Source organism: Drosophila busckii, chromosome 2R (assembly GCF_011750605.1).
Source record: "Drosophila busckii strain San Diego stock center, stock number 13000-0081.31 chromosome 2R, ASM1175060v1, whole genome shotgun sequence".
NCBI lineage: Eukaryota > Metazoa > Arthropoda > Insecta > Diptera > Drosophilidae > Drosophila > Drosophila busckii.
In genome coordinates this window covers 22,141,173-22,155,260 of record NC_046605.1, presented here as the reverse complement: position 1 = coordinate 22,155,260, position 14,088 = coordinate 22,141,173, and the positions used below count along the sequence as shown (strand labels likewise).

The 14,088-nt window shown below is 38.8% G+C and overlaps 1 protein-coding gene across 2 annotated transcripts in view; it reads left to right on the top strand.

Annotated features, from left to right (window-relative positions):
* LOC108603737 overlaps window positions 1-13,401 on the top strand; it is a 28,358-nt gene extending 14,957 nt beyond the window's left edge. The window contains exons 2-5 of one of the 2 annotated variants that reach the window (XM_017992793.2): window positions 5,285-5,332; window positions 9,436-9,482; window positions 9,539-9,805; window positions 9,865-13,401. In XM_017992793.2, the coding sequence (XP_017848282.1) occupies window positions 5,287-5,332; window positions 9,436-9,482; window positions 9,539-9,805; window positions 9,865-12,891 (3,387 nt within the window). In that variant the 5' untranslated portion in view covers window positions 5,285-5,286 and the 3' untranslated portion in view covers window positions 12,892-13,401. Of the gene's footprint in view, window positions 1-5,284; window positions 5,333-9,435; window positions 9,483-9,535; window positions 9,806-9,864 lie in introns of both variants that reach the window. The other variant, XM_017992792.2, reaches the window with a different exon arrangement.
* The last annotated feature ends 687 nt before the right edge of the window (window positions 13,402-14,088 follow it).

The following is a 14,088-nucleotide window of genomic DNA, read 5'->3' as shown; positions in this document are numbered from 1 at the left end:
GCCCCGACTTGGGCTGTGCAAAAAGACTATTGACTATTTTTTGTATTTGTCTCGAAGTAGACAAAGTTGACGGCGGAATAGTCTTTTCGATACGACGAACTTGATATATCTAATATAAAAAATGCCCTTAGCAACAGGCTAAGGCCAAGTATAAAGAAAGTGGTGAGATAAAGATCAAACGAAAAAGTTAAAGTGCAGCTGTGCAGAAGGCAAGTGCTAGGTAAAAGTTAGTGAGCACGCACCAAGAGAGCGCAAGCTTTTATTAGTGCAGTAACAAATGCACATAGAAGAGAGCGCGTTAGTGCAAGCGCAAGGAGGAGAGTGTAAAAATAAATTGCGAGCTTAATATAGATCAGCTGTTTGTAGCTGATCAGTTAAATTTATTTGGTGACCAAACAATGGACATGGCCCAATGGTCTTGCTGATCAAAGAATATTCAATAAAACAGCTCGACGTTCGGGTCAAAAAATAGGTATAAAGTTCCCAGGTGCATTTGGCCCTAAAAAAAAGTCATAGCCACCCCGAGGAGGTGAAGCTTACTTTCTAATTTATGTATTAAACATATTTACATAATTTAATAATGAAATAAATGCCTTCGCGACAAAGCAACATGTTCTACAAAAAAAAGCGCCAAAGTTAAATTTTTCTTAAAATATTAAATTTATTCAATAAATTGAGTCAATGTATTTAGCTATGTCCGCCTATCTGTCCACCCGTTTGTCTAGATGTATGAGCAACAGAATCTCAGCAACTATAATCTTAGTCTTATGGCTTTAGCTTGTGCACCCCTTGCTACTGTCCCTCATTCCCACGCAACCTCTCATAATTATATTCTCCTTGATTTTAGATTTTTAAATTTACGGTTTTTTACACTTTTTTCCTGTGATATTTATGAATTTTACATGATTTTATTAAACTTACAAATTGAACATATGTATGTATAATCCTTATTTGTAAGCAATAAAAAGTGGACGCATTAAAGTTGGGTGCAACCAACTTTTATATATTGGTTGTTTGTTTTCTTACTGATTTTTAACGATTATTTTAACATAGTTACCATTGTCCGATTTAACTGCAATATATTCCGTTTTCTTCGTTAATTTACTACCAATTTGATGGTAATATTTATATGCCTCTCCTGAATAAGACCTTAATCCTATGGGCAAAAAACTCAGCGAGTTGATTTTCAAAAGCCTCTTTTGAATTCAATTTCTAGCCATCAAAAAAAGAGAACTCAATTTCGATCGATCATAATTCTTAAACTCGACAACCGACAATGTCAACAAACTATACGCAATTTAAAAGGTGTTGTCTGACCTATAAAACGGTATATAGCATTGCAAACGGTATATAGCAATCGGAGCGTGAAATTTGTGTGCAAAAACCGGTATGTCATTACCAAACAACCTAATATACTTTGACTAGAGAATCGCAGCAAACACACTCATGCCTGACGACTGTGTCGGCAGCGACGCCTCTTTGGCGCGTCAGCAAGTACACCCCACTGTTGAAATTGAAATTGAAAATTTAAATGTGAATAAGTTATTTATCCGATCCGACATCGGTCGACACTTGGCTTATCTAGCTCTTTTAGTTGCTTAGAAACAGTTGCTCAAACCCCAGACAGGCGGACAAACAGACGGACATCGCTATATTGACTCCTTCACCCTGTTACATACGTGCGTGTGTATGCACAACTTCATAATAACCTTTTCAATTTTTACAAAAATTTCGGTGTATAAAAAGTAAAACTAAAAAAAAAACAAAAACAACTTCTGAAACCTTGTATGTTTCTTTGACTTACGACAATATTGTTTCCTTATAAAGGGATCAATAAACTAACCGTGGATAATTATACATATGTATACTTACGCTATAAACTAGAACTTGATAAATATTTAAAATATGTATGTATGTATCAGAGAACGGCCAGAGAACAGGGGTGGCACTTTTTTGACACATCGTGGCATACAAATCATGGGTGTGGCGTTAAATACCAGAGGAACGGATGAGTGTACGCAACCCCTAAAATCCGCCATGTTACTTACATTGGTGTTACACACAGCAGCCGAATTTTGCGGCTCTTGTGCCCACAATTTTTCATAAGCCTTTACAAGCCTTTGCGTGTGTAAACAAGGCTCGAAAATGAATGTGAAGAAACACAAAAAAAAGGTCATGCAATTTTTACTTGCCTAATGTGCGCGTCTCTTTCGCTACCTGCTGTTGCGTTCTCTGTATGTAAATGCATGATTCAATTATTATATTTATCAATAGAAATGCGTCCCAACATGACGCTACGCACCTGTTCGTTGTTGTTATTCATTTGCCGGAAAAATACGCTTGTCTTTACATTAATTTCACATCGTCATTTGTCTCTTGCCTCCGCCCATTTCATAATGGACAAGTGCAATGCTCACACAGCAATACCTGTTTCCTGGCTCATTTTCACGTGACAAACCATACAACATGCAACTTATCTTGCTTTGTTGCTTATTGCTCGCTGCAGAATGCAAAGTACTGGGTTGAATAGGTACGAGATACATGAGATATAGTAAATACATCAAAACATTAGACAGCATCCAGACGACAAGATACACAAACCCCAAAACATCTGAAATACTATATTGCACATGTCTACTTTTGGTGGAATGCTACAGTTGCAAACAGTCTCAAGCAATATTATACGTCCACAATAGCTAGGGAAAGTAATGTTTCCTTTATGTCAGCTCACAGCAACCTGTAAAGGTTAAGCGGCAAAGGTTAAAAAAAACCATTTGGCTGCATTGTATAAATTACAAGACTCGCTGTATTGGGCAATACTTTTGAAGCGCATCCGCATCGCGTCCTTTACATGTGCATGAAAATACATATGTCTTAGCCAATAGTGAAACAATAATTGTGGCTTGGGACCCTCGCCAAGGCACGACGAACTTTAGTACCACAAGGCTATTCATCGGTATCTTTACACAATGCTTTTAACATACTTACATGGTATTAATAAAATTGTCACAGACATCTGTAGCACTGCTCCCGATGCTGATTTCTATTGATACAAATAAACAACGAAACCATTAAATAATGGTAATAGTTAATAATGAATAAAAAATCTTACTTTTTTTGAAACCGAAACGATATTTCTATACCAATTAAATTTTATATTATATAATATAAATATCAAATCCGATAAGGATATATATGTATATGTATATGGTATATGTATATGGGTACCCTACTCCGATCGGTTCGCAAGGTTCGTTATTTTGCGTTAAAAAGTCGATTCGTATGTATCTACTAGAGATGGGCACGGGCCGGGCCGAGCCTGGGGCCTGGGGCCCCACGGGCCTCTAACAAAAAATGCGGGCCGCGGGCCAAAATATGAGAAACGGGCTTTTTGCGTGCGGGCCCGGGCCCGCAAAGCACGGCAAGTCTGAAGGCAGAAAAAAAACAAACATTTTTTTTATTGGAAAAATACTTTTTTTTTCATTCCACACTGATGATAGTATTTTTTTTTAGTTTTTAAGCTTAAGCTGTTCTAAGCATTCCTGCTAGCTCAGCAACAAGCGAGCGTCTTTTTTCCAAATCAGGCAGAATTTTGAACGAAAGACGAACTAGATTAAGCTGCCAGAATCTTGATATGTTAATTATTTTGCACAAAAACATGTGACAACATGTACAAGTATGTATAAGAAATGTAACATTAATAACATTGTTTTGTATTATAGATTTTCTTCTATATAAAGAATGTAGATAAACAAAAAAAAGTTTTTGTATCGAAAATTTTGCATATCTTTTGGGGTACGGGCCGGGACGAGCCGAACCGGGCCGGGCTTTTTTGGAAAAATGCCGTGCCGGGCCGTGTCGGGCCTCAAAAAATGTGCTGCGGGCTCAGTGCGTGCCGGGCCCGAAAATTGAGGCCCATGCCCATCTCTAGTATCTACATACATACGTCCAAGCCCTATGCTCAGTGTGCTCACTTGTTTTTGTAATTGCTCTTGAGTATAGGAAAATTAAATGCGTGTATACATATACATATATATATGTACGTACGTGCTCCGTCCATAAGACAAAGCAAATTACACAAACAATTTTTCGTATTTTTTTCTCTCGACTGTGCGAGCAGAGCGACAACACTTTCATGTGTTTGCTGTTGTGTCGAAAAATGTTTTGTGATCTTTATTGTTGCTTTGACGAAATGCGTGCACTTAAAAAATAAAATCAGCTTGCACTGGATACAAACTTTGAACAAGTAGGTGATGCTTAATTTCTTTTTTATGTATTGTGTTAGTGTTTTCTTATTAGTGTATTGGTAATTTACTCTTCCCAATGCAGCGTTTGGACGCCCCTGTTTTAAAGTGTATAAAAAACTCAAAGCTTTGATGGTTATTATACATATGTTGCAAAGCTGTATATCCCCTAGTGCCAAACTAAAACGCCGTGGCATTCAAAATTTTTAAAAATTAATTCTAATGTTTAGCGTGTACTTATATAAGGGAATTTCATAAAGAGATCTCTTATTATAAAAAATCCCAAATTTCTTGCCTGGTGTATTACATGAACAATGAGCTCAGAAATAAATAGTTGTGAATATTGCTATAAAAGTGTCTCTGTCTAATTTAAAGTTGGTCACATTTGAGCTTAAAGTTGTTGAATAAAATTTTTAATATTATGCAAGTTACTAACAAAAACACCAGCTGCATAAATGAGCTGACGGAAGTGACCAAGCAACCCAAAGCAAATGCTTGTAGAGCTTTACTGACTGGCTGATTTAGCAGTACAACTGTTGCTTATCTAACTATTTTCACATTGGGAAGTACACTTGTACTTGGTACTATGTCCATACATATGTGCGCCTAGTATTCCGATGTTCATACATATGTACATATTTACACTTTGCATCTGATTTGATCTTTATTAGTGAATACAGCTGCACTGCATCAAGACTTCCTATGTGGCTCAATATTTCGTAATGCGGCATTTGTATTTACATATGTATGTATGTATCTACATGTCTGTATTTTATAGGCTTTTCTTGTGCATTCAATATACTATTTATGTATGTAGATACGTACTATGTATGTATATACACATGCATTCATACAGATGTATGTATGTATGTACACGCAATGGCAGCTTAATATTGTTGCTGCTTTTGTTGATGATTTTCACACAATTACATAATATTATATACATAATAATACACATTGACGATCACAATTAAGTAATTAGCTTCCCACGAGCTTAACCCAACCTTTTTCATAATTTGTTTACCTTGTTTTTCTTTCAGGAATGACAAAGTACAAAATGCTGCAACATGTAAATTTGCTTTATTTTGGTAAGTTGCTAAAACACGTGAGGGATTATACATAATTAAATATGCATCTTGACAAAAAAAAAATAAAAATAATTTTTATATTTATACTTCTGTTTTGCTACCTGCTGTCGCGTCGGCGCCGCTGCCAGTGCAGACATGGAGAGACAGCAAGCGAGATTATTTTCTCGCTTATGCTTATGCCTGCCGATCGCATTTTGTGTTTGCGCACATTTTCCATTGCCCTTGGTCTAAGCATTAAGCATACAACATGTTGTATGCTTAGTGGTCTTAGGCTGTTTGCAGACATTTCGCATGTGCCCATATCTTGTGGATATCCGTATGTAGCAATCCCATGGCTTATGAGTGCTACCATGGTGCTACCCATGCCGTTCTTTGATTTACATTAACGAAATATTAAACGGAAAAATCAAAAATAAAAAAAAAACAGTGTCATTGACCAATGCTTTAAATTTTAAAACGATCGCTTACGCTACAGTTGTGACGCGTTGGCTGTTGTTTGTATGTACAAATTGTACATTAAATTTGGATGCGCCCAACTTTATTGCGTCCACTTGTTTCTTCTTGATTTCATCGCAGAATTTAGGCTGATATTAATAGCAAATTTTGAGAAAACTATATAAACCTATTTGTTCGACAAGAAAAAAATATTTGCAATTAAAAATGTAGCATGTCTTAAATTTATTGGTAAATTAAAAATAAATTTCATATCATAGTGATAGTGTGTTCACATTTGATAGTTCTGTTATGCAATAGACACAGTAAATTAATTAAAAATGTTGCTTCAGCCGCGTTAAAGCTATGAATATTGGTTAAAAATCTATAGGTGTTTATTAAGCTCTCGGATAAGCTCTCAGCTATCAGCTTCGCTTTCAGCTCTGTGTGCGAGGCCCTTACTGAGCGATTCACAGTTAGCTTGATTACTCAGCAGCCTTTGGCTATTAAACAAGTGTGAATCATCTCATGTATGGTTATATTTATTTAAACTCTTGGTTTAATTAATGCCTTTCCTGGCCTTAGGTCAATAAATAATAAATCTCTCTATGGCCTACCTAACACACACACACACACACACACACACACACACACACACACACAAATTTCGCTTTTTGTACAATTATTGTCCAATTTTCCATAATTGAGTGTTACCTGTACAGATTAACATTTCAAATTGCCGATTTTATTTCTATAGCCATTCGAGCTTCACATATCCGTAAATAAGCAGAAATGTTTTTGAGAGAACGACAAGGGTGAATTGATAGTGTGTAACAAAAATCAAATGCAATACACACACATTGTTACGAAGCGAGAAAATGAAATTTTGGTTCTTATTCTTATTTAAGGAACTTAATAATTTTTTTTTTTTGATATTTTTATTTTGAGAAATAAGTTTACTATTTTTATTATTTTGTAATTTTTTTTAATTATTATAATTTAATTCATGTTGTACAACTACAAAAAATATGAAATCATTATTACAATATTCAATCTTTCCTTAACTTTTTTTTAATTTTTTAAAGTTTTCAACGATCTTTTTTTAAACCTCGAGGTATCTACAATCAAGGTTTTTGTATACGCACCAATAACAAATTTATACTCTTGTACGTATGCTTATCTATTTGGGCGATGCAAAAGACCAGTTTATTTTCAACGTTTTGAGCGGCGCGAAAGAATTTTGTGTGATCACACGAGAGCGACGAAAAAAGAGTCGCTTGACCCATTTACAAGAAACATTCACCACAGAGTTAGCATATGCATAAACATATACATATGTATATGTACGATCGTAAATACTTACAGACTATGTCTCGATATATTCGCAGTCCTTACACAAACCAGTTTTTAACCGATATGTGGGTTTGAAAATCAGCGAGAATTGTTTTATTTTTTCAATAAGTAAACGCGTAGCAAAAGCCTAAGTCCGACTCCAAGCGTCGGCTGTCGGGAAAAAATTATATTTTCCCATTTTATGTACCAGACAGAGGGCTTCGCTCTCTACCAGAAAACGGCAATTGTGGCACTTTTTAAGCATAATGGTGGCACACACAAAAAACAAGTGCGAGACCATACGCGCACAATGACAACTCGGGAAAATATACGCACACGTACACAACAAAAAACAAAACACCCAGAGAGATCCGAGACTAGGTCCGTTGTGTTTTTAGCCACAACGAAGCAAGCGCAAAGGAAATGTGCGCGAGGTCGATCGGCTGGCATAAAAACATAAGCGAGAAACAATATCAACGCCGACGCGACAGCAGGTAGCGAAACAGAAGCACGCAGAAATATTTTGACCTTTTTCTTGTGTTTGCTTCGGGAAAGAATTGGCTGCGCACAAAATGCTGCTATAATCATTTTTTATACGCACAAGTAATTGCATTGTGGTCTGATCCACAATTTCGCTTGTGTGTGGCATTACTACCATGGTGTACGCGTTGTGTTTTTAAGGGTGTGTGCACTCTTGCCGTTCTCTGCTCTCTACTTAATGCAGTTTGCGAGCTACATCATCCACCAGCTTGCTTGCAATAAGAAGTGGACTATTTAAGTCTTTTTGAAATATAAATTTTTTCCGCCTTAGATCAGATTAGGTTATTGCATTAAGTTATTAAAATGTCACCTTGTTATCTCTTGTTTAGCATACACTCTACTTCAATTAAGTAGAAATGCGTAGATATTTATGACAGGTTTCACTTTTGGGGTGCTTCCCCATAGTCTCAGTCATTTTACAGGTATCGATAAGTTTTCGATTTTCAGATATATTGTAGATTATTGATCACTTATGTAATTTTCGTCCAATTAAACAATTCCGATATTTTTCCATTTTCGAATAGTTTTCCCAAAATTCCCAGTAGAAATTTAAAATTGGCTCCTGTGAAGCACCTTAGATAGTTTTGATCGAATTAATGAAATTTTTAGATCACTAGCTCTTATGGGTTCAGCTATACCGCGATGATCCATTATCATTCGTCAGTCAGGGCAATCTCTTATATTTATAGCCGATTTATTTGCAGACACCATAATACCCCTAAACGTAATTTCCAAAGACTGTGATAGCCAAAGACTCATTATTGCGTGAACTAAATTTAATGAAATCTATATTCTCTCCAGAACTAGATGCAGTACCAATTCACGTACGTGGACACTTGGACACTAATTTAACTTGTCCGTTATGTCGATCATTATCATTTATCCGGAAGGAATCATTTATTATTCCATTACATGTATGCTACACCTAAATCTTTGAAAAAAAATGACTTCCCAACTAATAGGATTTCAGTAGTTCAATTGTCTCACTTGACCAACATGGAATTGTGAAACATAAGCTTAGATCTGCGAACAGATATTAGATCTAATTACCTAACTACTTTAATCAAAAGGTAGTTTTGAAGTCAGTTGCTTCCAAGCCATTATTTGTTTTTTAACCTGTTTATCAATGACCCCCCTTCAGTTATCGTGCATTCAAATTGTATTGTATGCTTATGAGGTGAAGCTTTGTTTACATATATGTCATGTTGTACTTTACTGTAGACAGATCTTAACATTCGTCTCACGTCAACTTCAACATTGATCAGTTACCTCTCAAAAATAGATGTAAATGACATAGGTATTCCATTGATAGGAAGCTAAAGTTTGATAAGCATATTTTTCTAACTGACAGTAAGGTATTTAAAGATTTCAGATTTATCAAGAAAAAAGAATTTGATGACTCTCACACAACCAAATTACTTCATTCATCCCTATTTAGACCGTTTCTCATATTGAATCTGCTAAAAAACATTTTTTTCATATTTGCTTTGTGAGGCTTTAACTGGGTCTCAGGTGTTAATCTAATATTTTACACTAATTAATCTCCCGTCGTTAAATAACAATAACGAAACATTTAGTTTAGTATTTTTATTTCTGTCTCTTTGCATTGTTATTGTTGCAAGCCATTTTAATTGAGTAGAAACTCCTGTTTTCCCTGTGTCAATTTCCAAATTGTTTCCTGTGAACTTTGGGAATTTTTATAGAGCTCTCTTTATGTACATAGAGAATGATGATATTTAGTTAGTAAAAATTTTGCAACTTAATAATAATCAATATTAAATTATTTATTTATTTCACAGCGCTGATCATGATGTCATTCTTTAACAGAGCGATAGCAGAATCGACGGTAATTAATTTCGTTTCTTTTTTGAGATTATTAATTGACTGATTAATTAATAGCAGTATATTACGCCGGCTAGAATTCTAGCCAAACAAACTGGTGCCACACATTTTGAGGAGGAGCGTTACGAGACGCAAACCAACTGCAATGATCAAAAACATCATTTGAGAAAACGTGCGTCCGACGAGGATGTCGATTATGAGGTTTACCAGGGTGTGGTGGGCCGACCAGGCATTGATTTTCCTATTTATCCGCGCATACCAAAAACTACGTTCAGCTGCCGATCTTATGGTAATGGGTATTTTGCCGACATGGAAACGGACTGTCAGGTGAGTTAGGCAGCGCAGCACCAATAATTAATCAAGATAAACAGACAAATTTCTTAAAGGTATTTCACATTTGCGAAGAAGGACGCAAGATCTCGTTCCTGTGCCCCAACGGTACAATTTTCCAACAGAGCGAGCTCACCTGCGACTGGTGGTTCAAAGTCAACTGCCTTGGTTCATCAGGTTACTATGCAGAGAGTGCAGAGATTCTGAGCAAACAGCGAGTACATAAAGTACGACCGTCAGTGCCCGTGCAGGGCTTTAACATTGTCGGGGGAGGCCTCAACATCAAGCCAAAAGTCACGCCTCTTGTAGGTAAGGCGCGTTCCAACCCACACTCCGCAAGCAAGTCAGATAGGCGTATCGACTCCACAGAAGACATACATGTGTCTCTCGACTTTGATGATGTATCCGGCGAGAAGCAGCACAAGGTTATACCAAACATCGAAAGCAACGCCCATGAGCATTATCATGAAACACAGATTACCGCCGAGAGCTCCTCTTTTGTCAGCAGTCCCGGCAAGAAACGTACTGGATCCACCAACACCTTTCATGTCGACAGCAACAACTCCTTGCTAAAGCCAGCACACTCTCGCAGCAGCATATTACAGGAGCGCACCTCTCAATTCAGGGAGCGACCAAGACATGCCCATAGAGGCCAACAGCGCTACAAGGATACGGACAGTCAGGAGCTGCAAACAGCGGCGGAAATAAGGAGCAAGGAAAACGTGAGCTTCACTTTGGACCCACATTCTTCTTCCCGTGTGGTTCAGCAGACAACACCTTCCTATGTGCCCAACAGCTACTCAACAGCGCGTCGCCATGAGCCGAGCAAGACGACACCCTTCTACACACCTACTGTGCCTAGCATATCTAAACTCAAGAGCACCGATAGCAAACTTAAGGGTGCACATATTAACTCAACCACGCCAAATCCTAATCGGTTTAATGGTGTTCTGACGACCCTCCTCCTGGATTCCTCCAAGTCTCCCAAAAGCTCCAGTCTAGAGGTTGACAATATCTATCGACCTGTAGTGATTGGCATGCGCCATTATGATATGGCCAATTCAGAAGAGCAGCTAAAGCAACTGCCTGCTAAGAAGTTAAACGTTATTCGCGACTATTTGGATACCACAGTAGTTCCCACGGTCACTAGCAACGGACCCACTTACCTGCCCAAGAGCTCCAACTCACCTAGAGCAACTGCGGCTAATGAAGATGCACTGCTCTTTGCACCCAATCCCGCCAGCGTGGAGTCTATCTACCGTAACGTACAGGAAATGCTTAAGACGGTCAGTCTTCTCAAAGATAAATTTAAGGAGGGCACGTCGAACACAGCTCGTGCTGGTCTGGACATACCGCCATCCTCGGGTCCAGATGCGCTCGTTTCTTTAGCAAAATACTTTGCTCAGGAGCAAAATGATTCAGCCAATTCACTAAACAGTCCGCTAAATAATCGTATTGTCCAGCCAAAAATACCGGTAATGAATTTCCTACCCGCGACATCGCCCTCCGACTCTACTGTAACCTTAACCACCTCTGAAGCGCCACCAAACATAAGTGAGCAAGCCGACGACATTAAACAGAGCCTGCTTAGTGCCAAAACTGTCCAAAAGTACAGCAATCTTTTTGGCCTCAAGACAACAAATGGTCGCCAGGGTCAGTCTGGTTCTGATGGCAAATCCTACATAAGCTTAGATGTGCTGTCCAATGCAACGCAGTCAAAGGCATCCCAGAATACAGATTACCAGCAGTTCCCACAGGTGGGTAGCACAGGTTCTAGTATAAGCGAACTGGCGGAGCAACCTGATTCGCGCAAGATCGCGCAAATCTTCTCGAATGCCCTCTCAAGCTACCTGGATAGCCCAGGAAACTTTAGAGCCGAGTTAGCAGCTCGTGCTCGCCCTACAGAACCAACCAACGTCAAAGTTGAATCCACAACGTACTCAATGCTCTTCAGCGATGGTACTGCAAAGTACTATTTGCCAACTAAGACCACTCATTTGACTTCGGCAAGCACACCCCAAAACATTGCGGTTGAGATAAACCACAAGTTTGACTCGACACTGGCACCCGAAAGCTCGACAACCACAGATATACAAGAGTTAACTACAAAGCGATCTCAGAGCTTACTGGAGTTGTCGGCAGAGCTTTCGCCGAACAGTTCCGACTCTGGCGAAGGTAATGAGTTTCTGTTGCAACAGCAAACGCAATCGTTTGTCAAGTCGCGGAACGATTTGCTTCAGGTCGCACATCCCCAGAAGCTGATCACAACCATTAAGCCAAAACCAACAGAGTATCCCTGGACGCTAAAATCCCAAACGGACTTTCTCGACCCTCTGACCATCAATGATGCCCTGATGAAGGAGCAGCGCACAACCACAATGACGTCTCCGTTCAATTATTTGCCCAGATCCCTGGGCACGCCAACTGTCGCGCCCATGACCACAGGCGTTCGGTACGAGTGGGAGGATATATTCAAAACCTACGACATACCACATGATGCTCTACCCTCGAGTAGCGGCTTGCAGCGAATTGCCAACAAGCTCTTTGGCGGCCTAAACGAGCAGGAGGCGTTGCATCTGCGCAATGTCATGGCCAAAGCGGAGCAGGATCGTCAGGTGCTCAGCCTACTGCTGCTGCTTATCCAAACCTGCGATGACCACAACGGCAAGGCTCTCGAGCGTTCGCGCAAGCATCTTCTCAATGCTTTAATCGATATTGACAGTAAGTCCGAACGTAAGAATATCGACTTATTTAAGCAAAAGAGTTCGGCAGCGGCAGCCACAACGTCGCGCATGCCACTGAAGACATTACGGGGGTCAAATGGAGAATTTTATACTAGCACAGCGACACCACGATACACGACAAGCACGGAACTGCCTCTAAGCACCAGCACAACAAATTCAGGTAGCTTCGAAGAGACAACCAAATTCGAGATACATGTTGAGGATGTGGAGGATGTGAACCTGGCGGGCATGACGGCCGCGATGCCTTTAATAAGACAAGAACTCAACTCGGATCGACGTGCTCTAGAGCTACTCAAGTCATTATACTCGCTGGCATCGAAATTCAGCAGCAGGCGATAGGGTTGCTAGGAGTAACGGTTCCCGATTCCTAATAAGCGACAACGCTCGCAGTACTGTTTCCGGAGATTCCGGAGGCGTGCAAACGATTTGCTTAACTTTTAGTCAACTGTCTCCCATTCTCCCACTTTTCCTAAGATAATAAAAAAATGCGATTCTCTTAGTTTTTGACCGATTTTTATGCAGTTGGTTTGTAAATATGTAAAAGTTTGTAACTAAAAATACTCGAGGTATTATGGATCCTACTATTCATCGAACTACGAGTTCGTACAATTCACAGTTTAATCAATCGAATTGTATTAGATTAATTCCATAGCTAATTATACAGTAATACAGCTACAAATACTCAGAAACATTGATTTGTGAAACCTGTTTTTGTATATATCCATGTCTTGCTCTCTTTTTTGTAAATATTTATTTAACGTTAATAAAGTAAATAAAAAGAACGAATTAAAGTTGGGTGCAGTCAACTTATTGATACAGTTTTACAAGGGCATCACAGCTAGCACAAATAACAACTAACGCGTCATATCACTTGTTCGCTGCGATCCCCGAATGGTACATTCCAAGTTTGGTGTCTCTAGCTCTCGCTGGCCTGCCAAACTTTTTCCGCCGATTTCAACGACTTCGACCAAAACTAAGTTAAAGCGGCGGCAAAAACTATTCGACAATCGCAAGTTATTGTTCGAATGGTGTGTCAGCGTGGATAATAACTAAATTTTTTTGTTTGTTGCTTTGTCAAGCATTTTTATTGATAAACTCCTATTTAATTTTTTTGTTTTTAGTTTACATATAATTTATTTTTCATAAATAAGAACCTCATGATCAGTTTGATGTATTTTTAAAACCGTTCTCACAACATAAGAAGCGTACCAAAAAGCATACACGAGAAAGCCGCTTACTCGATGCAATGGCAATGGTGTAAGCGGTTAGCCGCAGTCTGATGTCTCCAGGAGGTCGGCTTGATTGTCGACATAAACGGCCAAATATTTTTTTATACACTTTGACATTTTTGTAAAAAATGGAAAAGGGTTATTATGAAGTGGCTCAATATGATTACAGGGAGAAGAAGGCGTAGGCAGAGTCCCCATACAGTATATACTATTCTTGATCAGCTTCGACGAGCTGAGTCCGTATAGCCATAGTCCGTCTTGTCGCTGAATGTATTGAGCAACTGTTTCTCAGCAACTATAAGAGCTA